The 27945-nt window shown below is 31.1% G+C and overlaps 1 protein-coding gene across 1 annotated transcript in view; it reads left to right on the top strand.

Moving 5' to 3' along the window:
• The window catches only part of LOC143229142 (uncharacterized), a 57434-nt gene extending 29544 nt beyond the window's left edge, over positions 1-27890 (top strand). Inside the window, exons 6-9 of the mRNA XM_076461024.1 lie at positions 123-279; positions 14045-14480; positions 21544-21626; positions 22796-27890. Coding sequence (XP_076317139.1) covers positions 123-279; positions 14045-14480; positions 21544-21626; positions 22796-22868 — 749 coding nt within the window. The 3' untranslated portion in view covers positions 22869-27890. The remainder of the gene's footprint in view (positions 1-122; positions 280-14044; positions 14481-21543; positions 21627-22795) is intronic.
• The last annotated feature ends 55 nt before the right edge of the window (positions 27891-27945 follow it).

Raw genomic sequence — 27945 nt, 5'->3', positions numbered from 1 at the left:
AGATATCTATGGAAATATGTTTTTAATGTAGGAAAATTATAACTTCTGATTAAAATATATCAAACAATTTCAATGCTGAAGATATTTGGAGGGATTAATATTTTTTCCTCTTTATCTTTCAGCAGAAAATCATGATGTTACAACTTTAGAAACTGACAGTTCTGCCACATTTGAACATTTGAAACTTGGATTTTCAAAGTGGCCATTCATTGCTGCCATTGTGGTTGCCCTTTTAATCTTAGCAATATGCATATACTTTTGTCTACGATGTCGTAGGAGGTAAGTTTCTATAATATTATGCTAACCATCATTGGTAAAATATATTCTGGATTCTGATTTTGATGGAATTTTATTAAAACTTTTATGGCAAGTCATGGGTCAAAGGCCATGTCATCTCATTTGTGGACTTGCATTCAAAATTTTATTGAATTACTATTTTATAAGTTTATGTCAATAAGTTTGGAATCAAATTGTATATTGTAATTCAAACTTTATATACGAGTTAATTTTTTAACTTAAAGATAAATATTAAAAGAACACACCTAAATATAGATTTTAGTGAGTTACATGGTATGTTGAATGTAGCATTGTTTAAAATTATTTGTATGTGATGTCAAAATACTAAGTCTGTAGTTTTGTACAAATTAGGAACTCAAGTTACTAATATTAACAAGCTAGAATATAAAAGAAAAACCTTGTATCTGTTTATTTTGGTGAGATATGGCTTATGTGCTGAACTAAACACAGTGGCCCCATCCCTCTCTTTCCATTATTGAAAATGGACCCTTATATACACTTCAACATATGATTTGTGACTAACCAATCAACAGCTTAGAACATTCTCGTAGTAGTTTTTTCAGTTATTTTAATCTGTGAAAAGGCTACTACGTTCTTTTGAACCTAGATTTCAAGAATGTAGGTTGTCTTTAGTCTGCTCAAAGTTTTGTATTTTTCATAATCTAAATACTTCTTAGTTACTAAGCTTAATAAATTATAGTGGAAGTCTGTGGTATTGTTATAGCTTTTATGATTATTTAATTATTCAACTATATATATAAAACCTAAAAAAATTGTTTTAATCTTCCATGTGTGAAATTTGAGCTTAGCTACCTGTGTCCAGCAGCAACTGAGTATGAAGGTTGTAGCAAGAAGAGATAATTATTTTCTTTACTTTTTAATTTATTGTCCTACATTTTAAGAAAAATAAGTTTAATAATTTATTTCTAAATAGTAATAATCTATATAGATATATAATGTATGATAATTGAATGTGACTGTATGTTACAAAATATTTGTCCATTGAAACACAGCCAAGACAGGATAGACTAAAGGGCAGTTTAATATTACTGAATGGGACGGGAGTGGTTTTGCATCATGTTAATGCAAGTTATGTAATGTTAGCTAGGCATGTATAATAAACAATAATAAATATATAGTATTATGAGATTCAAGCTACTTAAACTAAACAGTTGTATTTTCTTGTTATAATATGTAATCATTTTACCATGAAAAGAAATGTAATTTATACTTATTTCATTTTTTTTATGATTATGATGGTGGTCAAGTGACAGACTCCATATAGTTAGAGTATAGAAAATAACATAAAGTCATGCCAAAAACAAACATTTGATTTATATTTAGGAGGTTTCAAAGATTACACAAATGATAGAGATTTTTGACACAAAGGATAGTGTTATAATCATAATATGAAATTGCTTTATATTCAGACTGGTAACAAAACAAACTGTTTTGACAAACAAATCTTTAGTAAAAATATATTATTTAAAATCGTATTTTTTTGAAAACAAAAAACTAGTAATCTTTACTAAAAGTCTGCCAAATGTTGTGAAGATACATATGCTGTATCAAAAGTAATAGCTCAAATGCTTAATGTGTACAAATGTGTAAAGAAAGGTTTAAACAAGTTTTTTGTTATTGTTTATCAAAACAAAAGTTTTAAAGATTGTTGTAATTGTTGGTTTTAATAATATCCTTACAGGGAGTAAACAAAATAGTTTTTTTTTCATGTTACCTCAATTCAGTGTTTATGATGAACTTAGGTTGTAGTAACCAGTTACTAATTACTCTTGAATTAAAATGAATAGTATTTTAGTTCTTTCTGAAGTACACTTTAGACCCAAAGAGACTTGATGGTAAATGGTCTGGTACAAACCTCAACAAAAATAGTGTTTAATATCCACATAATATTGTTAATTCTTGTAATCTAATTTTCTGCTTTGGATGTATGAAACTTATTCATTTGGTAATTGTTTCCATTAGTTGTTATAATAATACATTTAGGAATTAATGGTTTTTCAGATGATAGTCTTGTTTAAGTCATCATAAGATCATTAATAGGATCCTAGTTTATTTTTTTATTAGATCTTTCAATATCTTGTAGGAGTTTTAGGAGAAATATGCAATGTTTTGTGAGTTTTAGGAGAAATATGCAATGTTTTGTGAGTTTTAGGAGAAATGTGCAATGTTTTGTGAGTTTTAGGAGAAATATGCAATGTTTTGTGAGTTTTAGGAGAAATATGCAATGTTTTGTGAGTTTTAGGAGAAATATGCAATGTTTTGTGAGTTTTAGGAGAAATATGCAATGTTTTGTGAGTTTTAGGAGAAATGTGCAATGTTTTGTGAGTTTTAGGAGAAATATGCAATGTTTTGTGAGTTTTAGGAGAAATGTGCAATGTCTTGTGAGTTTTAGGAGAAATATGCAATGTTTTGTGAGTTTTAGGAGAAATGTGCAATGTTTTGTGAGTTTTAGGAGAAATATGCAATGTTTTGTGAGTTTTAGGAGAAATGTGCAATGTCTTGTGAGTTTTAGGAGAAATATGCAATGTTTTGTGAGTTTTAGGAGAAATGTGCAATGTCTTGTGAGTTTTAGGAGAAATATGATTTGTTTTGTGAGTTTTAGGAGAAATATGATTTGTTTTGTGAGTTTTAGGAGAAATATACAATGTTTTGTGAGTTTTAGGAGAAATATGATTTGTTTTGTGAGTTTTAGGAGAAATATGCAATGTTTTGTGAGTTTTAGGAGAAATATGATTTGTTTTGTGAGTTTTGAAGCAAGATCCTAAATTCTTAAAAGATCTTGATAAACTTCTTATAATTCTTTTAGGAAATGATAACATCTTGCAGGATACTTGAAAGGGTCTCTTTTTAAATTTTTAATTTTCTAACAATTTGTCTCATAGTTGGTAACCTCTTTTTAAATTATTTGATTTAGTTATTAGTTAATAATAAGGTACAATGTACTTTTGAAAATAACTGGTCAGTTTGTTATTCCCATGAGTGATGATAAGCTCACCAAATTAGTCTGGGGATAAGCTTCATAAGCGTTGTTCATATTACAGTATGATATAATGGGTTTGAAATGAGAAATAAAACAAATCTATTTAGACAAGAAGCTCAGACACATGTAAGAAAAATTATAAACTTCTTAATAAATCTAATACACAAATTAATTATCGTATACACCATAAACTATAGTGACAACCATATGTAACATTGTAGAAGTTACCATTTTATAACGTTACGTATTCATATACAATGGAATAAAAGAATTTCCACACCTGAAATACACACAAATGTAGCTAAAACATGTAGAAAATATTCATGTCTACATGACAATCCTCGCAGTTAACATGTTGTTATTATCCATTTTTGTACAAAGATTACAGTGCACTTGGTGTTGATACTGATGTGTGTATGAAGATTAATATGCAGTCTACTTCTGTAGATAATATTCTTGTATGCATGTAAAGTATCATTTCAAATAAAATTCTGTTACTTTTCAAAATGCATACAGTTATAGGATGGCCTGAGGTTAGACACCCTCCATCTAATTTCATATTGATAGAATTATTGAAGACAGTATGTCTTTCTTTTTAGTTTTGGTACCTTTATGTATTTTATTCCACTTTTAATGTTTGTTATGATAAGGGGAAAAACAAATAGTAGCACAATTCCTAACTTTTGTTACAAACAAGTTTTTATTTCATGCATCTGATTCATGGGTACTTTCTGAAGCTTATTGTAATAATTCCCAAATAGTTCTAAAGCTTTGTTATAATAATCCCTGAAGGGTTCCCAAGGCTTATAACATTGCTTCATCAAGCTATCTACTATATAAAGCAAAGTGTGGTTGTGTCTGGGAAAGCAATACATTGTTGTATATCTATCATTTTATATTATGTACATACAGTTCCATATTACATACATAAACTTTTGTTTATGTACATCATAGCTCATGATCTTGAAATGGCTGAGCATATTGGCTTCAAACTTTGAAATGGTTGATCATATTGGCTTAAAACTTTGTAGAAAGACTTATAGGACAGGAAAGCTATTTTTTAATTTTTATAGATGGGAAGGAAAAGAAAGTACCAGAATGATTCCCAAAGATTAGCTGAAAAAGTGAAGTTTAAAAGAATAAAATGTGCAAATTAATCAACTCAATAAAGTGAAAGAAGACTGCAACAAAAGAAAAAACAAATGTTTCTACAAACTGCAAATGCCAGTAGGATTACCTTGAAGGGTCAGGCTTTAAATTTGATAAGAAAACAGCATATGATAAGGATCTAGCTATTGGTGGAATGTCTGAAATATGTCAGGCTTACTAATGGAAGAATGAAACTGTAGGAATGTGTTGTTTTAATGGAATGATTAAGATTCAACTGCAAACAGAATCACTTGAACTTCTCAAAGCATTAATGTAGGAATGCATGCTAAAGTGAATGCATTTTCTTGAAATTACTAAAAAGTATAACAGCTCCTTCCAAATGACATATCTTGGGATTTCAAAGGAAGTGCATGAACCAGGGTACATGCTGATTTTTAAAATGCAAAGTCAAGTTTATCATACTGCAGGATCACTATTGCCACTTCCAGAAGAAAACCCAATGTTCCTTCAAATTTACTTCATGGGAAACTTGCAAGATTATAACTGTTGTAATGCAAGTGATTGTTTTATCCTTATAGAAGATTCTGCATGAAAAAGACATGTTAATTCATTTAAGTCAGTTCTGAAAAGAATACCCACTGATGCCTTTATAGTTATAATTCATGCAGACAAAACTCTAGTTGGTGAATATGAGCATCATTTCAATATTCTTCTTACAGATGAACTGATAGTCTTATACATTTTAAAGACAGCTGGTATGATATTAAAACTAATTAAAATAAAGTAAATGATAATTTAAAAATGTGATAAGTTTAATTGTTAGCCAAGAATTTCAGAAAAGAGATATCATTCTGTGCAAAAATAATTACAGTCTATAATGTATTTCAAAAACTAATTGAAACTATATCTTGCAGTATCCACTGATATTTTATTATGGTGTAGATGGATAAACTTTATGGTAATCCAAAACGAAAAAAAAACAACACTAACATGTCCAAATCTGGAAAAAAAAGTCTCATCAGGTAATTTCTATTCTATAGGATTATGATGTGAGCAGACATATTCAACCAAATCTTGAAATGTAAACATATTTTTCATCAGTATGTTGCTGATATGTATGCAAAGATTGAAGCTGAAAGATTAACAGGTATTAGATTCAAACAAACGATAATATGTGTTGATGATTATATCCATCTTAGAAATGTTCTTTGTAATGAAATAATTTTTGGGAATCTTGTTCAATTGATATTTTGCCATCTTTGTTTATGGGTAAACCTAGATGCATGCATTAAAGAACACAGGATACAGTGACAGGTGGCTAAATCTGTTTATTACTTTTACACATAACTTGGCCTGGACAGAAATACTAACATTTCTAATGGCAGAGAAAAAGCCACAAGACAAACATGATATCATTGTTAGGGTTTTCCAATAAATAGTCATCAAGCTCATGGATCTTTTAAAAGACCAATCTTTGATAAACCATTTCTTCATGTGTGCACAATAGGATGGAAAAAAGAGGGTTGTTCTATTCCCACATTTTAATTTGGCTTCATAAGAATATCAGACCTGCTATATTTGACAGCTGCATAAGTGCAAATTCTCCTGTTCGGTTGAAGACTTTTGTCTGTGTGAAATAATCAAGAACCAAATGAAGCGTGATCCATGTGAAACAATTATAATTATTCATATGTGGGAGGGGCAAGCACACACAAAAAATTCTCCAAAAGACACTTGGGCCAACATGGATAGTTTTCCACTCAACAGATGGAGGCAAAATAGTGATGATGGGTTTACTCCAAAAATAAATGCTGCTAGCAATATGGTCACAGTGGGCAACAAATGGGTGGTTCCATGCAGTCTGCTACTTTGAAAAACTTTCAGTACTAACATAAATGTAGAATTTTTCATTAAATGTGTCTGCCAGAATATAAGGGATCAGTTCAGGCTATATTTAGTATTGTAAAAGAAGTAGCAGAATATGTACTCAGATAATAAATTTGCAGCAATGAAGTTTTGTGAAAAATATTTAACTTTCTCCAACAGTAGTTTATCTTAGTGTCTTTCTAGAAAATGGTCAGTGGGTCTGCTTTACAGAAGATACAATTCAACACAAAATGCAGAATCCACCAAATTCTGCATGAATACTTACAGCCCTTTTCAGAATGTACCATGAGGATGAATTTATTAAAACATTGTTCTATATTGAAATAGCAAAATGTTACACCTGACAAGCAAAAATTTAAGCATTAACAAAATGAGTCCAAGGTGCTGAGGAGGATAGTCATCTCAGAATTAGGTCAAGTGATGTCTTGTACAGAGTATACACTATGTTCCAAAATAACTGAATTCTTTTGCATATAATTTTTCTACACAGTGTTTATGGCCTCTGATAATTTCAAGACTTGAGAACAATGAATGGGCAAGAATGTAAAGCATAAAGGGAAGCTCTCCACCAAAGAAGTCTTCTGGAAAATGATGCTTATTTGAAATGAAACATTGCAGGAAGCTGTAGCTACATAGTCCTTTAAAAATGCAAAATCATTTTTAAATCCAAGCAAATTGTGAAACAATCAGAGTGAGAGTTTTTCAGATGTCTTTTACCAAATATGCAGCGAAAATCCTGAAGCTAAAGGTACTATTTTCAACAAGTCATTGAGCTTCTTGGAAGACAAAGAGATATCACTGGTTGGAAAGGGTCTTGCATATTTTGGCTTTCCATCATCCAATCTAAATGAAAAAAAATCTGCCTCAAGAAAGACTTATTGCAAGAGACAAATTACAAAGTAGTTACACCATTGTGCAAATTAATTGAAACAAGATGGAAAATTACGATTTTTTTCAATTTTTCGCATTTTATTTCTGAGAATCCAAAAATTACTCACAAATTAATACATAATATTACCATCTTTATTTTTCAGAAGATCATTAATCCGTTTTGGCATCGAGTCCACGAGTTGCCTGCAATCTTTAATAATTTTTGGATCGTGGTACCACACCTCAATTATGGCCTCAGTTAGCTTATCTTTCGTAGTACAGTCTTTTCCCTGAAGTCTTTCTTTACAAATTGCCCAAAGATTTTCAATAGGATTTAAGTCTGGAGAGTTTCCACGCCAGTCCAGCATTTTTATTCGCATTGTAGTCATAAAATTCTTCACAAGTTTCGATGTGTGGCACGGAGCTAGATCTTACTTAAAAATGCCAGATCTATCTGGAAATCTCTTTTTCAATTCTGGAATGACTCTTTTCTGCAAAACTTCAATGTACTGTGGTCCTCGCATCATATCTTCTACGATATGTAAGCCTCTGATGCCATAGTAGCTGAAAAATCCCCAAAACATCATCTTCAAGGGATGTTTCACGAATTGATTGATGTGAGATTCTTGAAGTTTCTCACCTGGAGATCTGTGAACATGCAGACTTCTTTGATCCTATAGGAAGAAATGAGTCTTGTCACTGAATAACACCTTGATACCATTTTTTCTTCATTGAGTTGGTAAGAAGTTGTTTTTTGACTGGTCTCCTTGCCCTTCTAATGCAATTTCAAATGACAAAATAATATTCCTAAAAATTTCATCATATATCCCAAAAATAGATCGACCGTACTGCAAAACACAGCTAATGATGCCGTCTGGGTGAAAAAATGACTACTAAAGGAAATCAGCGAGTCCAGCGAGCCTACACTGGCCGCCATGCTGAAAATATTGTAAAATGACCATTTGTTTCAATTAATTTGCACAAGGGTGTAGCATGAACCTCACCAAGCAAGTGCTTATGAAAATTTGTTCAAAATGTCTAAGATGATAAGGATGGAATTATAATTCTTGATTCTCTAGATCAGGGGTTCCCAACCCTGGGGGGTCGTGAAGCCTTGGCAGGGGGTTGCAAAGCCTTGGCAGTGGAGTCGCAGTAGCCTTGTTAGAAGTAGCTTTGGGATAACATTAATTTTATTTCATCAATTACATTTTCATGCTCTTACATTTTTTTTGTTTCGGTGCAAAGCAAAACGTGTGCTACATTAGTTCAATGTCATTAGGTGATATTATGGATGTATGTATGCATGCCTGTGAGTGAATGTGCCTGTGTGAATGTGTATGTGTCTGCAACTGTATGTATGTGTGTACTAGTGAGTAGCGAGTATGTGAGTGCACGCGCATGTACGTATGCTTGTGTGTCTGTTTAGCTGTGATTAAGTGTGTGTGTGTTCACTGTCGACACGTGAGTCACATGTCCGTTGCTGATTGGTGGATGACGAATCGCGCGACTGGCCACGCTCCCTTCCCTCCCAATACTTACCTCATCATTACTCTACCTGCATCCCTCACAAGTAGTCAGTGTAAGATCTACAGTTGCCAAAGAGTTCATTATTCAACATTTTTATTTTATTTTAACAAGGAGATAAGTAAGCAGTAGAGATGAGTTGTGTCCATGGCTAAATGGTGCAGATATTCAGAATGCTACCTCAGCATTGGCTTCACCACTGTGCTCGCCAACGACGGCATCGAGAAACCACAGTGTATTTTGTGCCATGCTGTCCTGAGTGCAGAGTCAATGAAACCATCAAAACTCAAAGGTCATCTCGAGACAAAACATCCAGAACACGCAAAGAAGGGTTTGGATTTCTTCAAACAGCATGAACGGTGTCTTAAAAGCCAAAGAATCGATAGAAGTGGGTCGTTTCAGCAGCAGAGTGCAGCCGTAGTGGAAGCTTCATATGAGATTGCATTCGAAATTGCTAAACAAAAAAAGTCTAACACGATTGGAGAAACACTTCTTAAACCCTGCATGATGAAAGCAGTAAATCTTATTCTTGGGAGAAACCAGTGCAAAGAAGATGCAGCAAGTACTCCTGTCAAATAATACTATACAGAGGCGCATTTCTAAAATGTCTATGGAGGTGAAGGAACAGGTTTTGACTGAAATCAAGGGTTCCCCTTTGTTCTCCTTTCAGCTTGACGAGTCAACAGATGTAAGTTCATGTTCTCAGTTGCTTATCTTCGTGAGATACATTAATTCAGGTGACATCAAAGACGAATTCTTATTCTGCAGTGCACTTGAAACCACAACAAAAGCTGATGATGTCATGGAAAAGTTTCAACTTTTTTTCAAGACTAAGATCTTCAATGGGAAAATGTGTGTGGGTTTGTACGGATGGGGCAACCGCTATGCTGGGATCGAAATCAGGATTCCAGTCGAGTGAAGAAGCTAGCACCTCAAGCAAAGGGCATCCATTGCATGATTCACCGATATGCTCTCGCCAGTAAGACTCTCCCTGCCTCTCTGCAGGAAGTGCTTGAATTTGTAATCAAAATTGTAAATTATGTGAAGACTCAAGCACTCAACACTCGCTTATTCAAAGAACTATGCAAAGACATGAGTGCTGACCACGAAGTCCTTCTCTTCTACACAGCAGTACGTTGGTTGTCGAAAGGAAACGTTATTAATCGTGTCTTTGAAATGAAAGATGAAATAAAGCTATTCCTGGAGACTCAAGAAAGGAAAGATCTTGTAGCTCACTTCGAAGATGAAGCATGGAATAAAAGGGTTGTGTACCTAGCCGACATTTTGGACCAGCTGAACAAGCTCAACTTGAAAGCTTCAAGGAAGGGAAACACATGTTCTCCTTTTTCAAGATAGCCTTCGGGCCTTTGTTTCCAAACTGCAGAACTGGCGTCGGAAAACCAATCTTGGAAACATCGCTATGTTTGAAAAACTTTGTGGAGTGACGGATGAGTCTCAGATCCTACTGGATCAGTTCTTCAAGGATGAGATTACCGCACATCTTCAGTCTCTAGAAAAGGAAGTCGAGCATTACTTCCCTGAGCTATCACAGGAACAGGAGGCCCTGGTAAGGAACCCATTTTGTACTGAACTTGATGTATCCAGCATCCCAGATGATATCCAAGATGAATTTCTGGATCTAAGGAACAACTCTTCAGCTCGTGATCTCTTCAAGGCGAAATCCGTGACTCAGTTCTGGTGCGCTATGTATCAGTCATACTCCAAAGTCAGCATGATAGCTTTACGTGTCCTTGTTCCATTTGCTTTTACCTACTTGTGTGAGGCAGAATTTTCCACTCTTGTGAATATAAAAACAAAGAATAGGAACAGATTGGATGTTGGAGATGACATGAGACTGGCTCTAACAAACACTTGGCACGAATTGCAAAGCTTGCTGTTGAAATGCAACATCAGGAATCTCACTAGCTGGGTTGGATAGCTGTTCAAACCTATGTTAATATTATTATAAGAAATGTATGTTCTTTTTGTGAATTCAGGTTGAACCAATGTGATTTAATTTGCTAATAAATAATTACAGAATTTTTAAATATTTTTTTAGATGTTTCTTTCCCTCTCCTTCACAGAAAATAAAAGAAACATTAAGCTGCTTATAGTAAGACCTAAGTAGGGGGTCACATGGGTTTCAAACTTTTAGGTAAGGGATTGCGAGTGCCAAAAAGGTTGGGAACCCCTGCTCTAGATGGCACATAGAAAAAATTCATCTTCTAGGAAAGGTAGAACACCAGGGCAATATTGCAGTTGCTGTTGCCTCATCAGGTATTGTAGTAACCTTAGTGGAAGGTGAAGTGTTTGAGGTGAATGTACCATGTCTCACAAGTTTTGATTTGAAGCTGTGGATAGGACGCTGGAAGATACCTAAGACAACAACAAACTGATGGGAGAATAAATCTTGTGGTGTCAGATGACTTTATACAGACTCTACCATATATTACCTATGGTACTCCAGCATATGAACTGAAAACCTGCCTGAAATCATCCTGCCTGTGGAAAGAAGTAGAAAAATTGAGCCATATAATCAACAGAATTATCTGAAAGGTGATGTAGCAGTGAACCTTACAAATATCATCCACCAATTAGGAAATGGAAGCATACCACTTTATACAAAAGATAGTCAACTTGTCATACCCTCCTGCCTGTGGTTAATACAAACAAATAGAGCTAGAGAAGAGGATCTATCCAAACATTAAAAATCATTGTAAAGATCACAAATGGTTGTGTGAGCAAACTGTTCTGGCAGTCAAAAATGATTATTTCAACCTGATCAATGCTGAATTACTGAAACAGGTACTAGAGTGCAAAGTTGTTTATAAATATGTTGATACTGTAATGGACCAAGACCAGGCAGTATAATTTCCAAGTTACTTCTGAACTCTTTAGCACCAATAGGATTGCCTTTTTACAACTTAGTGTTAAAAGTTGGTTGTTTTGAATTAAGCACAAAGCTACACAATGGGCTATCTGTGCTCTACTCCCCACAGGTATCGAAATCCGGTTTTTAGCATTGTAAGTCTGCAGACATACCGCTGAGCCATTGGGAGGCATTAAAAGTTGGAAAACCAATCATGCTGCTTAGAAATTTGAATGCACAGAAACTTTGTAATGGAACCAGACTTGCAATTAAAAATCTTATGTTCCATTTTATTGAAGTGACAATTATCAGTGGGAAGGCTAAATGAGGTGTATTTATACTAAGAATTCCTTTAATTCTTACAGACATTTCATTTGGGTTTATGCACCTACAGTTCCCAATAAGACTTAGTTTTCCCATGTTTATAAACAAATCACAACAGCAACACCACTTTCGATTTATAATATCATGCCTGCATATACTTGTAGGCTTATACCTGTGAAAAGTGGACTGAGACAAACTGCCTGTTTGCTGAATGCATCTTGTTCCAGAGATCATATATTCTGTTAGAATAATAAAGCTGTTTTAGCTGAAGATTTCTTCTTTATTTTAATTTATATTTGTGCTTCATTACCATTTTCACAATTAGATATGAAAATGATGAGGCATTAATACTGTTAATTCCCTTAACAGTCTTAAACAATTTATTCAAATTCCCTCTAACTCTTCTTTTTTAAGAGCAAACAAGTCAGAGATCTTTATCTTCATATGATAACATTTCTATGCCAGGAATCATCTTTGTAGCTCTTCTCTGAACCCTTCAAAACTTTTTCTGAAGTAAAGAGTCCAAGACACAATACTCCAAATGTGGCCTAACCAATGACACCTTAATATCTTTAGACTTGTACTCAGTATACCTGTATATAAAATTTTATTTGTCTTGCCTGTTTGGATGGCTTAATAGACTGATCCAATTTTTTTTTTTTTTTTTTGTAAGACAGTAGCATCCTCCTTGCATCAAAAAGAGTAAAGGTCCTAATACTAAGCCCAGAAGTATCACATTTTTGTCATTAAAAAATGATGACTAGATTCCATTTATAACAACCCTCTGCTTTCTTCTATCTGGCCAGTTTTCTATGCAATCAGGTCACCTATTTCCCAAACCTGCAGAAATAAATTTTAACATGTTTTTATATTTCTTGTCAAATGCTCTCTGAAAATCTGGATACATCATATTCATACCTGTACTCTCATCTTCATAAATACAGTAACCTATTCATAGAATGCAAAATATTAGTAAGGCAAGAAGGGTGTCTCCTAGTTAAATCACATTGATTATCCAACAAATTTTTAAATTTTGTTGAATGCATTTGAAAAGCATATTTTATAACACTTTCAAAACTTTTCTCACCACCGATGTAAGACTAATGAGTGTATAATTACTGGGATACTTTTTATTACCTCCATTGAAAAGAGGAGTTACATTAGCCAACTCTTGATCTTTGGTGCCTTCTCACCTTTGAAATACTTAGAAAAAGGATAGAAATTGGCTCACATATCTAATACTTAACCTCTTTCAAAACCTTTTTGTAAATATTATTTGATTCAGGTGTTTCATCATTCTTTGAACTCCCTAATTTTTTCTTAATAAGCACTAAATTAATCTGATCATTTAGTTTAATCTTGTTTTTATTTAGTGCACTTAAGAATAAGATTATGTAAACTACATTATATGTAGTTGTTAAAAGAAAGTTCCATATAAAAAAAAATTATCATTTTGAATCAGATTTCAAAACTTTTTGACTCTTTAATATCCTGGTATATAAGCTTGTCTTTAGAATAACATTTATGTATTTAAAAACTACTAGGTGAAGATAAAATAAAAGTATAATTTTATACCAGTACTAACACAATACAAGAATAAATGTTAAGTTTAAATACCTTTTTATTTTAGATTTTATCATCTACATGTGCCAATAACAGTTTATATCACAGTGACTATCAATATAACAAAGAAGAAAACATCTTTAGGGAAAATCTTGAATATGTACTTTTTTAAGACTTTAAATTAGTTTTCTGTGATATCAAATTAGTAAATTATCAATTCAAATGTGTTATATGAATTTGTCATTTATGTATGTAATATGGTATGCTATCATTGCTGCTTGGATTTAACTTCTATTAGAACCACAAAATTATATAAAGATCAGTGTTTGGTGAATAAATCTATTTGAAACACTGAACGTGCATTTGTTATAAGTTAAATCAGCTTGAACTTAGTCAAAAGTAGGTATTTTGGAACCCTTTTGATATTATATATATTGTATTCAATGGTTATGAATGTTACTTTAAATCAAATATTGTTAAATATTTCTTATAACTGTGAGTACTTTAACAATACTGTTCAAAACAGCTATTAATGATGAAGTCTTTTTTAAATATAGTATTATATTTTACATATCAAGTGTGTACTTGTTTCTCAACAGAAATCAACAGCAGCAGCCCCAACCAGCAGTCAACTATCAAAGCTGCCCTCAAGCTAGTGGTGGACCAGTAATATCTGGTGTTTCTTCTCAACAAGTGAATTACCCTCCATATCCAGTAACACCAGGGTATCCAGGATATGGAGGTCCTACTCCAACAAGTGGTCATGGAGGCCCACTTCCTGCTGGTGGATACTTTCCTTCAGGTGCTCAAGGTTACTATGGTCCCCTAAACCTGGAGAACACCATGGGTACCCACCAATGCCTGCATATGCAAACTACAGTAACACTTCCCAGACAGAACAGTTTCAGTCTTATCCCCCAGTCTCAGGACCCCCACTATATGGGAACCCCCCTCAAATGGGTAATTACATGTGTCCACCTTATCCTACTGGATATTCTGAATACTTTCAAAAGCTTGTACCTTTCTCTGTTGCAGGTCTGTATATCTGTTTCTCCTCTTTTCATACAGCATATAGGATTATTCTTGGTTTTAGCTCCTTTGCATCAGCTTAAGCAAAGCATTTTGCTTTTTTGAATAAAAAAACAAAACAAAACCAAAACATGATGTTGAGAATATTAAATTCAATTTAATATTGAGAATTTAATATTCTCAACACCATGTTTTGGTTTTGTATTTAGAAACAAACAGAGGTTTTGATAGTAACAGTTCTTCAATTGCTTGGCACCATTCTTAAATAACTTCAGTAATATTGCATGTATGTGCTGATGAAAAACATTAATGTTGTTGTTTTTTAGTTTAAAGTAGGTACAATTTTATGATTATGTAACTTTTCTGTTTTGTACAATTTTAATGTAAGAGGGTATTAGTGTTATGTGTTGATTCTGATCTAATTTTCAGGTAATTTAAGTAGAGTAACTTTTTTATTTTGGTTATTATATGGCTGATTCACCATAATATTTTTATATGGCCAAAACAAACTTTAGAACTATAACATACTTTTTTCTAAAACCAAGTAAAAACTTTTATGTTATTGAACATCATTTTTATTAAATAGTGTTATTTAACACAACAAAACATAACTTTTGACTTACAAAGCTTAGCAGCAGTAAAGCACATTAAGTGTAGTGTCATGAAATTAGTTTGTATTGAATATCTGCATTTTGTAATCTGGTAATTAGTTACAAAAAGTCCTGGTATATGTTTGGTGAAGTTAACTTGTAGAAAATTGTGCCCTACTAGTTAATTAATAATGAAAGAATTTTTTACCTTATGTCTTATGTTGTTTAATTTTAAGGTATACATATTTGAACCTGCACTATATGATTGAGTAAAGAAATGAGCTGCTTGAAAAATACTTGACGTGTCATTCTGACATTGACTAAACATCAGATTGCTATAATAATAATAATCAAATTTTGTTTATATTTTGATGAGGTAATAATACAAGGAATGTGCCTAGACTTCAAGACTACTTCCACTAATGATGGTGTTCTGTGTGATAGCCATTGTCACATTAGGTTCCATATTTTAAGGAGTGATAGTTTTTATAAATCTAAAATTTTCTTTGAGAAAAACATTTTGACTAGATATTTTTATAACTTTATATTATATAGAAGACAAGATATTTATTTGTAATCACAAAAATGTATTAGCATTTATATTGTAAGTGTGAAAGATTTGTGAATAGTTGAATTAGTTACTAAATTAACTCAGTATTTATTGTTTTACATTACTCAAAACCCTACTGGCTTGGAAGTATGTAGCAGTCATAAACAGTTTTTTTAAATACAATATGGTGTGATAAAATGAAAATATCATATCAAGTTGGTGAATGAAAAATAAAAAAAAATCTTCATTCCATGGTTCTGTAATTTTAACTCTATTGTAATGGTCAGTATTTATTGAACTTCAGTCAGTATCCTAACTAAAAGATTCTCAAGTATAGATTAATTCATTAATTATATGCACAAGATAAAATAATTTTCAGTTGAAATGTATTAACTCAAAACATTTATACTGATACTGAATCGTTATTTTAGTGCAATAAATTCTGAAAATCCATTGTTCAGATTATTCAAACATAATATTGTTTCACAATTTCACTTCTGGGTTAGTTTTTTTGTAATAAGAAAGGAAAACTATTGTTAAATTATGTAGAAAGTAAAACTTTTTGAACTTAATAATCACAACAGCTGATTGCTGGAGTGGAATTTTTGAAATTAACTGGCATTGATGATGTTGCCTTATCTCTTGCTGAAACTGCTGCATTAAATTTTCCCAAAATTCTATGTAAAGTCCACTTTGATCTTTATACAACTTTACCAAAACAGAGAAATATAGATCCTCAAGCTCTTCCTCGTACTAACAAAGTATTCTGTGTTTCACATGTACATTTTAAAAATGTAATTTGCAAATATCTGTTAATCTAATTAACCATTTGCACTAAAGTTATACAGCCATTACATAATAAGGTCATACATAAAGAGATGTATTTGTTATAGTATGAAAATTTAATCCTTTTTTTTGAGCAACAGAGCTTTATAACATTGTGATTAGAGCTTGTTTCTGGTCACATAGTAAAAACAATGTTCTGCTCTAAGAAAGTAAAGCATTGTTGGAACTGTATACTCTGAACTATGCTTTTTAACTGTTCAAAAAAAGGACACAATTCATTTAAAATCTTTTCTCTTTTTTAGGGTCGTAATTTACTGCAATGTGCGTAAGTTCATGGTTATAATAAAAATGTCACAAATATGGAAATTGAGCCTTTACATAAGTAATTTTAGTTATACACCTTCAATAAGGCTTATTCAAACTTATTTGTTTTTGTTTTTTCAGTCTACAGGTTTTATATTTAAAATAAAATGTGTTTCAAAGTAGGGGGAATATGACTTAAGCTGTTTGAAGTGTTTTTTGTGTGTGTTTTTTTGTTTAAGTTCTTAGGAATATGTTTGTTAATTTAAGCTTTTGGAAGCATGTTTATTGACATAAGTTCTTCGTAATGTCTATGTTAACTTGTGATTTTGGAAATGTATGTGTTGTCCTAAACTGTTGGAAATGTGTTTGTTGATCTAAAATATTGGAAGTGTACTTGTTAACTTATTCTCATGCTCCAAATAATCATACCTTAACAATTAGTAACTTTGGAAAACATTTCCACTTTGCATGATGCTTATTTGGGTCTGTACAATTTGTATTGTTGTTTTTTCTGATCATTGTAAACTGTGATTTTAAAAATCAAGGAATTTTAGGAATGTACAACTAGGCTAATTGCATTCAAGTGTATGCTTTACTTCTGCTTGTGGTTATGTAATCATACGTATATCATTCACTCATTGTTGCTTTGCTTTTAGTTCACACTTTGCAAAGTCAGCAGTGATCACATTTGACTTATTAGGCAATTCATACATGCAATTCATATTCGTTATAATGAGGTTTACCAAGTCGCATATTAGCCACTCAGGTTTGGTTAATGTAACTCAGTTCTGCCTACTAATCTATGCTCAATAAATATTTAAATCTTAGGCAGTAGGCTGAGGACTACTAATTATCAGCCAAACAGTCAATTTTCTTCAGTGCTTTGCAAGCTATTGGAATTTGGATCACATATTTTTGCTGCATTTTATCTTTTTCTTCACACATTTGCCAATAGATATAGACCTAAAAAACTTGATTGAAATTTTGATTCAGTCATAACTGATTTAGATTTCATAAACATTAGGTTGTAAGAGTTTTTGCCATTGTAAGCAAATGCACTTTGCAGGTAGACCTACTGAAATGGATTCTCCCCAACCAACATTCCAGACTAAATATATTGCACACATTAGACATATACAATTTACTTGTTGTTGTTTTTTTTTTATGTGGGCTACTGGTTTCATTTTCCAGACAGTAGTTTACTTCTCTTTTTGGCATCTACTGGCCTAGTGCTGTAAACACAACTAAAGATGGCTAATGAAGATGTAGCCAAAAAATACAAAGAGGTTTAGAAAATGTGGCAACTGCAGGAAACATAAAGCTGAAAAATAAGACAAGTAGTGTTTGATTGGTTCATAGATACAAGAAGGGTTCTTGAAGGTCATCTCTTTGTGAAGATGTTCAAGTGGAGTGCACAAAACTGTATGAATAATGGCTAGACAGAAAAGAACAAATTGATAAAAAAGACAAATTGCAGTTTTTCCAAAGATGGTTAAAAGAATGGATGAGGGAATATTATGTGAGGTTTTAAAATTAACAGAAGATTTGCTCTCTCATGGAATGACAGGGTTGAGAGAATTGTAGGCTTCTTGAAGAACAATAAAGAGTCTGTCATTTCTTTGTGATTAATTTCAAGAAGGCACCCATAATTATAAATGGAGATTAAATGCCTCTGAGTAGGAATGAGTTTTCACATCAGAAAATACCACCACTCAATGGTCAGCCAAGATATGTCAAAGAGAACTGCATGCTATCTTTTAAGTCAATTTCTGTCTTCACACAGGTCTCCTCCCAACAGGCACTCATATACAGCAGGCTCCAAAAGGTTCATACAGACTTGAAACAATACTCAGAACCGTCAGCCAGCTAAAAAATATGATCAACATATTTTTGTAGATAAACTTTGCCATCTAGGTATTGCATGTCTGCTTCATTCATTACACAGAAAACGTCAGGAAGAAACTCCTCAAAAGAGGATACATCCTTATCATCATAAGCAGAAGTATCACTGGGGAAGTTTAAGTGAATGACATCTTGTTCACCATCACTTGGAAGTTAAAGTACAGAAAGCTGGAAAATGTGCTGATGTTAGAAGAAATGAGAGAATAACCAAAAAGAATCCTTTCACCAAGCAGAGATGACATGATCAGAATGCTGCTGGTCACAAGCTGGGAAAGTCTGACTCTTGAAAACAGTCACTGACCTAATAAACAATTTAAAATGATTGTGATGGAACCGAAGATCTTCTTGTCTCTGACAAGTTGTACTCTTTGATGGAGGACCAGATCGCAACCTTTTGCAGCAAACAAAAATCTCAAAACATTACATTTTCTTCAAGTGTTAGTACCAGAACACTTTTTCCAAATCTAGGAGAAATATTAATAAAAATAATTCTTTTTGATGCCAACATCTGCAAACTATTAGCACCAGATTTCTCTTCTTTAAATTAACAAATAGAAGACAGCAGTTTAAAGCTGGAAGAGAAGAAAAAGACTGTTTGTAAAGGAAACACTGCAAACAACAATAGCTTCCATGCAGGATCTTTTATGCTTGTGAGGGCATGCATCCGTGTTTTACTAGCCTGCATCATTAATATCAGTTCTTTGTCTATCAGATATTTTATGTTACTGTTTGGGCAAGAAGGACTCTACAAATCCTCTAGCAGTGTCTTCCAAGGATACATTGAAAAATAATTCTTGATAACTCGAGCATTGTGTCTGGTGGATCAAGAAAATCATTTTGTAAATTCAGTCTGTGAACACCTGTGTTATTTATCACTATAAGTATTTGTTTTTTTAATTTCATCTTTCCTTTGAGTAGTGTGCATGTTGCTTAAAACTCAGATAATCTAAGTTGGTGTTAATGAACAAATGAATTTAATTTGTTTGATGCAGCCAGCAGCAGTAATAAGTAAAATCATAAACATTGATGTTACCTTTGCCATTGCTCCAGATTTTCTTTGCCTTAGTAGAATTTGTCTCTGTCTAGTAGTTAGTGTTTTAAATTGTGTATTGAATGCTAAATTCCTTGTGTTGCCATTCAGTCAAACAGCAAACAAAGTCTAATAATATTTTAAATGATACATCATTTTTAATATAGCATTTTTTAAAATAATGCACAATCTTAAAACTTAAAATTGCTTTTTATTGAAAATGGATAAAAGTTAGTTATGTGTAATTGTTGTGAATGGTTACTCCAAATTATATCGCATTATTTTGGTGACAAATAACTTTTCTTGAAAACTTTCCTACATTCGAATGACTACTAAGATGTCTTAATCTCTCTCTCTCTCTCTCCAGTATCTTCATTGTACATCTACTGGAAACTGTTCAGGATATTTTCTTTATAATGGATGATTTTCAATCACAATATTTGAGATTATTTTTAATTTGTATCATATTGGTTGTTTTTATTAATAAATTTCATTTATTTATCATTTAATTTTCTTGTTTATGAAATTTTTGTATACGCATGTATATCTCTTAATTTGAAAATACATTATTCGTTATAATTAAAAAAAGGACAGAGACAACAGCAATAAAATTACATTGGCTCACCTAAAATATATCAAGTTTCCAGAACAAGGTGAAAAGCTTAATGTAAAAGATGAATTACAGCAAGCATCTCTAAAATAAAGAATCATTTGAATTAAAAACACAAAATTCATTTTATTACTATGGTTTTTACTTGTATAGTCATTAAATTTGAAGACTGGAATTTTTCACATTATACAACTATTTGGAACACAAGGGTAAGCTCTTGGAGGTGTGTTTGTTAGCTTAAACTCTTAGGGATGTGTTTATTAACTTGGACTTTTAGAAATTATTTTGTTGATTTAAACTCTTGGAGATGTGTTTGTTGATAACGTGAAAAAGATGTTTGAAGTGACCTGTTGGTGCCAAGCTTTACTGCAGGTACTTGTACTATTGAAATGTTTTAGTTTATCTTCCCATTTGTCATATGATCTATGCCTGTTGGCAGGAAAAATAAAGCAGTGTAAGGTGTATTGTATTATGTTATCTTTAAAGGAGTTAAGATACTTCATCAACTTATGGAGAAAAAAAATGTAATAAAGCCTTGAAAATTTCTTTGAACTGCTTGATATCTTACATCTGAAATTTTCTGTATTCTTATCACCTTTTTTTTTCATTTTCTTTCCACTTTTTCTATTACTTAATAATTCTTTTTCATTTTATATTTCACTTCATCAATATAACAAACCACTTATTTTTATTTATAAGGATGTTTTTCTTTATTGTTCACACCTAATGCTTACATCATTTTGTTATTATGTTTAACTGTTTATAGGTACCAGGAACTTTACATAGTTTGATTTAATAGTCTAATCAGTTGTTTACTAATGGTTTGCCATTATTGTCAGCTGTTTTTTAGTACTGTTAATTTACTTTTGTGAAAGTGTCAGCAAAACATGTTAATCACACTTAGAAATAAAATATATAAACATATACTTTTTTAAAACCAAAATGAACAATTAATTTTAACTTTATTAATGTCACTATACCTTTATCACCATAGTTATCAATACACAAATTTATGTAGGTTAACCAGTACTTGGATGTAGATGACATAGTTGCTTGTTTTTCAAAAACTATACTTAGAATATTTACCCATTTTTATCTACTCCTTTTTGTTTTGTTCTTAGTCCTGCTAATTGTACTATAATTATAGTCAATAATGGAGTGAACTGTTTCAGATTCAAAGTGATGCTATTTCATTAATATAGTTCTTTTTATGTTTGGTACCTCAGACCACAGTATTATATGTTGAGTTAGTCTATATACAATAAATGTTTATAATATGCATTATTACTTGTATGTAGGAGGCAGTTACTCAACAGGTACATCCTCTATTGCATCTCCTGTTCAGCCATCAGCTCCTCCTGATAATGGAGACAACAGACAGGTCAGTGTTTTCAAATGGAAATGAATCAAAAGAAAGAAATATCAGACAAAAGGGCTACTTTTTTGAAATGAGGGAAAAAACATAAGAGAAAACATAATTTGTTTTTAATATTTTCACAGAAGTTGTATTTGAATTTAAAAGAAAATACAGTTGTTAGCCTGTGTAATAAACAATGCTGCCACAATATTCATAATGTTAGTAATCATTATTTATGGGCTAGTGAAATTAAGTACTACTAAGGTAGAGAAGAAAAGTATATGAATAGTTTATTTCTACCACATTTTGTTAATTGTAGGATATGTTTTTTAAACAGTTAGTGTTTTTTTCCAGGTTAAGATACAAGTTATGACATAGACATATTTGAGTTGAATTGGTCAGTGAAACAAATTTGATATTAAATATGAAAGATTAATAATAGAATTAATTAAAAGTTAATCTGATTTGTAGTATAAACAAGCTCGAGTATTTACTACTGTTTGTATCAGTCATTGTTCATCAGCTTATTACCTTCAAGGTATGTTCCAAATGATTTCCAGTAAGAGAATATCTGAACCATGCATCACTGGCAGCATGGTCTTTTATTCAGTACCACAGCATGCAATATGAAAAGCCTATTTCAAAATCCTATGTATATCAGTTACTTATTCAGTTATTGTTACTGGCCTAATACGGTGGAGATGCTATTATGAACTTCTTACTAGAAAATCTGTATAAGGTTAGTGGAGAAAGGCTTAAAACAATTATCAGAGTCATTGTGATAATATGTCACAAAAACTACCAATCTGTAAATCATGCTATGCTATAATAAGCCATTATATAGAAGCATAACTAATATCTAATAAATAACTGATGTAAATAGTGCTTTGACCTAGGCTTTATGTGTTGCTTGCCTCACTGACTAAATAGTATGTAGCAAGATGTTCTTCATACTGTAAACCTATACAGAACCAAAAATGAAAGATGTTTAGCAGAGTATTACCAGTGTTATTGAGATACAATGTCAATAAACCATGAAAATATGGTTATTTTCACCTACAAGTGCTACAGTACCATGAGAGAGTTTTTAGTTTCTTTCATAAACAACACTAAGTATATCATTTATGAAATTAAACAATTACTGTATAGATGGATGTAAAAATGTATACACACTTTTTCTTTTCTTTTTGTAGGACCCACTACCACCTTATTATTCAACTCAAGGCTCTCAACCAGTTCAACCAAAGTGAGAGAGCAAAATGCTAGGTGTCTCTACCAACATCTATGTAACATTACATAATGAGCAAAGGGAGTTTTAATTATTTTTTTCTTTTCTGAATAACTCTCATGTTTGGATACTTTTAACTTCCCAATGCACAAAATAACCCAATTCTTTCTCATGTTCACAGACTTTTCCTTTACAGGTGATGAGTTAATACTTTTCCAATGCTCTTCATACTGTCGAGACTTTGGTTAAGTCTTCAGTCTTTTAGAACTTATAGAAACTCCTGTGAATGCTAAACATCTTATTTTGTTGATGTTTTTGTTTTTCTTTCTTTGGAAGGTTGAAAGCTTGTCAGGGAAAATGAAACATGCTTGAAAGTTTTGCAAATATAAAAACGTTTAATTTTGGTGTGATATTGTCATAAGTCTACATATTAACAAAACAAAACAATTGTAAGTGGATTTAAATATATTATTTTTTTGTATGCTCCAATATATTTTCTAGTATGATCGAAACCTTTTTTTTTGTTTTCATGATTGAAGAAAGAAATGTAACAAGCACCTGAAAAGTTTTTGATTTTTTAACATAGAGGTTATAAATGTGCCTAGCTAAACAGACCTTATGAATGAAAATTTAACTATGTACTGAAAAAAGAAAGAAAGATTAAAAAAGAAAAGCATTGTAAAAATTTTTACTAAGTTAAAGAAATGTTTTTAGCATACAGAGATGCTAAACAATGAACTAATTTATTAGTTAATGTTAAATTGTAAAAATAGTTTTAGTATACATTTATTAGTATTCATTTATAATTGTGTTACATACAGAGAAAGTTACTCATAAAATTTCTTCCCTTTTAAGCCTTCCAAGTATGCGTATTGATTCTTTAAGTACATACATATGTATTTCATGTTTCCAAAGCAGTAAGCTGTATGTAGCTCTGTTTCACTGAGGTAAACCGTAGAAATCAAGTGATGTGAGTACAATAAAACTTCAACAAATAAATCCTAAAAATTTTAGAAAAGTAACATAAATTTTATCTCCTATTATGCTTTTTTAAAATAGTAACTGTAAAATAGGTTTTTAAAATAAAAGAAATATGATAATTCTTATAATACATTAGTAAGAAATATACATATCATCTGAACTACAAGTTGTAAATAGAATTAGGTTGAAAACATACAAGATTATAAAATGCATGTTCGTATATTTCAAATTTTGTTTGTTATTTTGAGTTATAATGTTTTTGATATTTCAAGACTTTGAATGACAACTAGTATGTAAAACACTCTTTTGAATTTAAAATTCATACAATAAATCTCATGATGTGTACTAAAACTTGTATATATATATTAATATATTTTAGGGACATGCACTTGTCAGTAAATGTTCAGTGATATTTGTTTTTCTGTTCAGAAGTAAAATGTGAGTTACGTAATTGACAATATTCAAGAGTTATGTTTTACAGTAGAAAACAGTGCATTATCAATATTCTGTCTAGTAAAGCTAAATTAAAGTAAAAACAGGATTACTCTTACACAATTTATATACATTTAGAAAGATATGAACTGTATTATCAGATAGCATATGCAAACTTGAGTCAAAATGTACACATACAAGTTTAGAATTGTTTTATTTGCTTAATTAAAGCTTTTGCTGTGAAATGTTTGAACCAGCTGAAATGATCCAAGAATTTATTAGAGAAAAACTACTAGTGTTACAAATATGAAATAGATAGCAATGTAATGAGCAAAATTAGAAGCTGTTTGTTGTATATATATTTCAACATGACCTTCATTTCAACTTACCACTTATCTGTATATAGTTCTATCATAACAACTTAGTTCGTAAAGTATTTGTAATGCTGAATTGTTTTCAGTTTATTGACAGTTTTGGAATTCATTCTGTCTACTTGTTCCTACCAGTAGAATTCACAGGACTAGTTGATGTTCAGTGTTCAATTCAATGTTTTTGTTTTGAATGATTTTCATTTATGAATTTTTGAAAGTGTAGTGTTTATCTAGAACATCTTGTATGTCAGCCTATATTAAAAGAAAAAGACTTATGTTACTTATGTCTTTAATCTTATATCTTTTTGTTTTCTGTAACTACCCAATTAAAAGTTATTAAAGAAGACATAAAAGTTGCAAATAAATAAAAGAACAAATAATTTGAATTATTAATCTGTTATTTTAAACCATTGTAAATTCTGAAGCCTTTGGAAAAATTAAACTGAAAGGAAGCAAAAGTTTATCGAAATGAAATGTTTTTAATAATTCAATATTTTATTACTTCAGCATTTCGAAGACCACTCTGCACCATAAATATATTATAGAATACTATGTATAAAAACATTACCAGTATAGCACATTGATCTTTTAATTTCTGTCTATTTGATGAAAAACCTCGCTTGATAGTGAAATAAGTGGATATAACCTTTCTTTAATATTGAAAGTTATTAATTAATATGGGACAACTATTAACAGCATACTTGGCTGTTTCAAACATAAGTTTGAGCATAACTCACTGCCACAATTCATATTCCTTTCCCATTCTCCCTTTTTATTGATATGTGAACATCTCTTAGTGCCATAGTTAGTGTTAACATCTATTCAAAAAAAAAGTTTTATATCATTATATTTATTGATAAATCAATTTAAAGTAAAATTAGTAGTGCCAAGTTATTTTAAAACAGTAAAAAGATGAAGAATATCTGACAGTGTTTTGGAACACTGCTACATTTTATTATTCAGCTATTTATATCTCACAAGAAATATGCTGTACATGCATTCTTTAATGGAAATTAAACATCAGAATAATGTGAACAGTTTTGTGTGCTTTGGATAGCTGTAGTGTGTTTTGTTTAATATAATTTATTCTCAGAAATATTTTTCTCTCCCGTGTTTAATAAATATATTTAATTTTTGCACTGTGTATATTTGGTAGAAAAGCACTTTAATTTCAGAATTAGACAAACTAAGACTTAGTAACTGTTGGCTCGTGATGATTATTATTGTTGTATATTACTGGGTACTTTGAAAAGAAGTTATTTTTCTTGTACTCTATCATTTGTGCTCAAATGTTTTTATCAAGCTCTAGACTTACTAGTTTCAAGTTAACCTTCTTTTACTGTATCAGTGTATATTTAAGGTTAAAGTAATGTTAATTTAGGTAAAGGAGGCACTATTACTTTATTTACATTGTATTTGTAGAAGGTGTGTGAAACAAAATTATCATGAATTCATGCAATCATTAAGAGTATGTTTTAAGACTACTTTATAGCATTGGTTGTAAAAAAAAAAAAAAACTTTAAGTACATCATTTTATATGTTAAAGGTACCCATGTTTTTCAATAACTTATATAATTTCAAGTTTTGTTTTTACTATTTTTTTCTAATGTTGTTTTGATTCTGTAATATTACCATATGAGAATATGTATCACGTAGTAGTTTTAGGTGTTGGTAATCTAATCTGCACATTGTTTTATAAATTCTGAAAATTTATTTATTACAGTAAATATTGGTTAAACTTATTAATACCTAATATTACAGTTGTTGTTATTAATTCATTTGTTTGTGTGATCTTTCCACTTGCTAGCACACTGTGGAATTATATAACAAACTGATATAAAGTAACAACTTTAAAGAAGTGTCTTTCCAAAATAAACAACACATAAATAATTCATTTTTACATATGGCCATTATCTAGTGTACTTTTGGGAATTTAAGAGCAATGAGTTCAAAACAAACTTTCATGTGAATCTCTTAATTTAATGTTTACCAGTCACTAATCAATAGGTGATAAAACATTCAAAAATTTCTTGTCGCTTTTAATCATATTATGACTATTTTTGTATTTAATTTTATATATCGAGAAAAATTGTACCAATACAGCATAGGTTTAGATAGCAGAAAAGAACCTTATGTTTGTAGTAAACACTTATTAATTCTCTATTTTCCCTTTACAATGCTTGTATTAGAGTTCTTTTTTTATATAAATTATTGTTAGAAATGGCATAATTTCTGTAAATAACTGTATCAAATTAATTTATTCCTGCCTTACTTTTTTTATACAGGTATAAAAAAATACAATTTTTTTTCTCTTGCATTTGTTTAAGGATATTGTTATTTTGGTGAAAGGAAATGTAGTAATTTCCTGTAATTCTTATCAAACTTGAGTAATACTGTTATGTTTTATTTATAATACTGTTATTTTTACTCTTAAGAGACCTCAGATGCTTTCTATATTTTTATGGGATTTCAAGTCAAGAATTTTCTGTAATTTTCGTCATTGAATTATTATTGAAGCTAAAACTACCTTAGAACAGTTTCAAGGCTAGATGCTAACGGGTGTAGTGTTATAATAATGAAACTATGTTGGTATTATCAGTCTAATTATTTAAGCAAAACACGTTATATCTATGTGGATTTTTTCACATATTGATCAAGTATATTTTATTCAAGTTCAGTTTTGGTTCTTTGCCTGTGAATACATTGTTAAGTAGAGCTGCATTGCCTGTACATAATAATAACTGTATATATTCGCACAAAATGGTTTTTAGATCTGTAGTCAAGTGGTGTTCCTCAACTTGTATTTACAATAATAATTATATAATGAATCACTTTTCTTTTATTTTAGAACTTGAGATACATATTAACTTTATAAAATTTTATTTCCACTTCATACTCCAGTAGTAGGATTTAAATTGGTTCATTATATTGCATGGCCTAGTTAAACTAGACAGCGATATTTCTTTTTATATAATTGATATATAACAGTAAAATAAGAATAGTAATCAACCTTTATGGTTCCACAGTTTGTATCCGGTAAACACGTTAAAGTGTTTGTTGATGATAATATTTGTGGTTCGTAACATTTGTGTGTGTGTTTTGGTTTGATAAATGTGAGATTATTATAGTGACAGTGGTTTATTGGAACTTATGAAAATGTTAATATGTGTTTGTATTTACTTTTGATTTTAGTTACTTATTAAGTTTTCATGAGTCATATTTATTGTAGAAGTATGTAAATAATCTGAAATAAATTTTATGTACTTGTCCATTTCAAAGCGTGGACGTTTATTTGAAAAATGACCTTTTGAGCATTAATACAACTCATGCT

Source organism: Tachypleus tridentatus, chromosome 10 (genome assembly GCF_004210375.1).
Source record: "Tachypleus tridentatus isolate NWPU-2018 chromosome 10, ASM421037v1, whole genome shotgun sequence".
Taxonomy (NCBI): Eukaryota; Metazoa; Arthropoda; class Merostomata; order Xiphosura; family Limulidae; genus Tachypleus; species Tachypleus tridentatus.
Note: the sequence above shows the minus strand (reverse complement) of the source record. Positions and strands in the feature narration are given on the sequence as shown.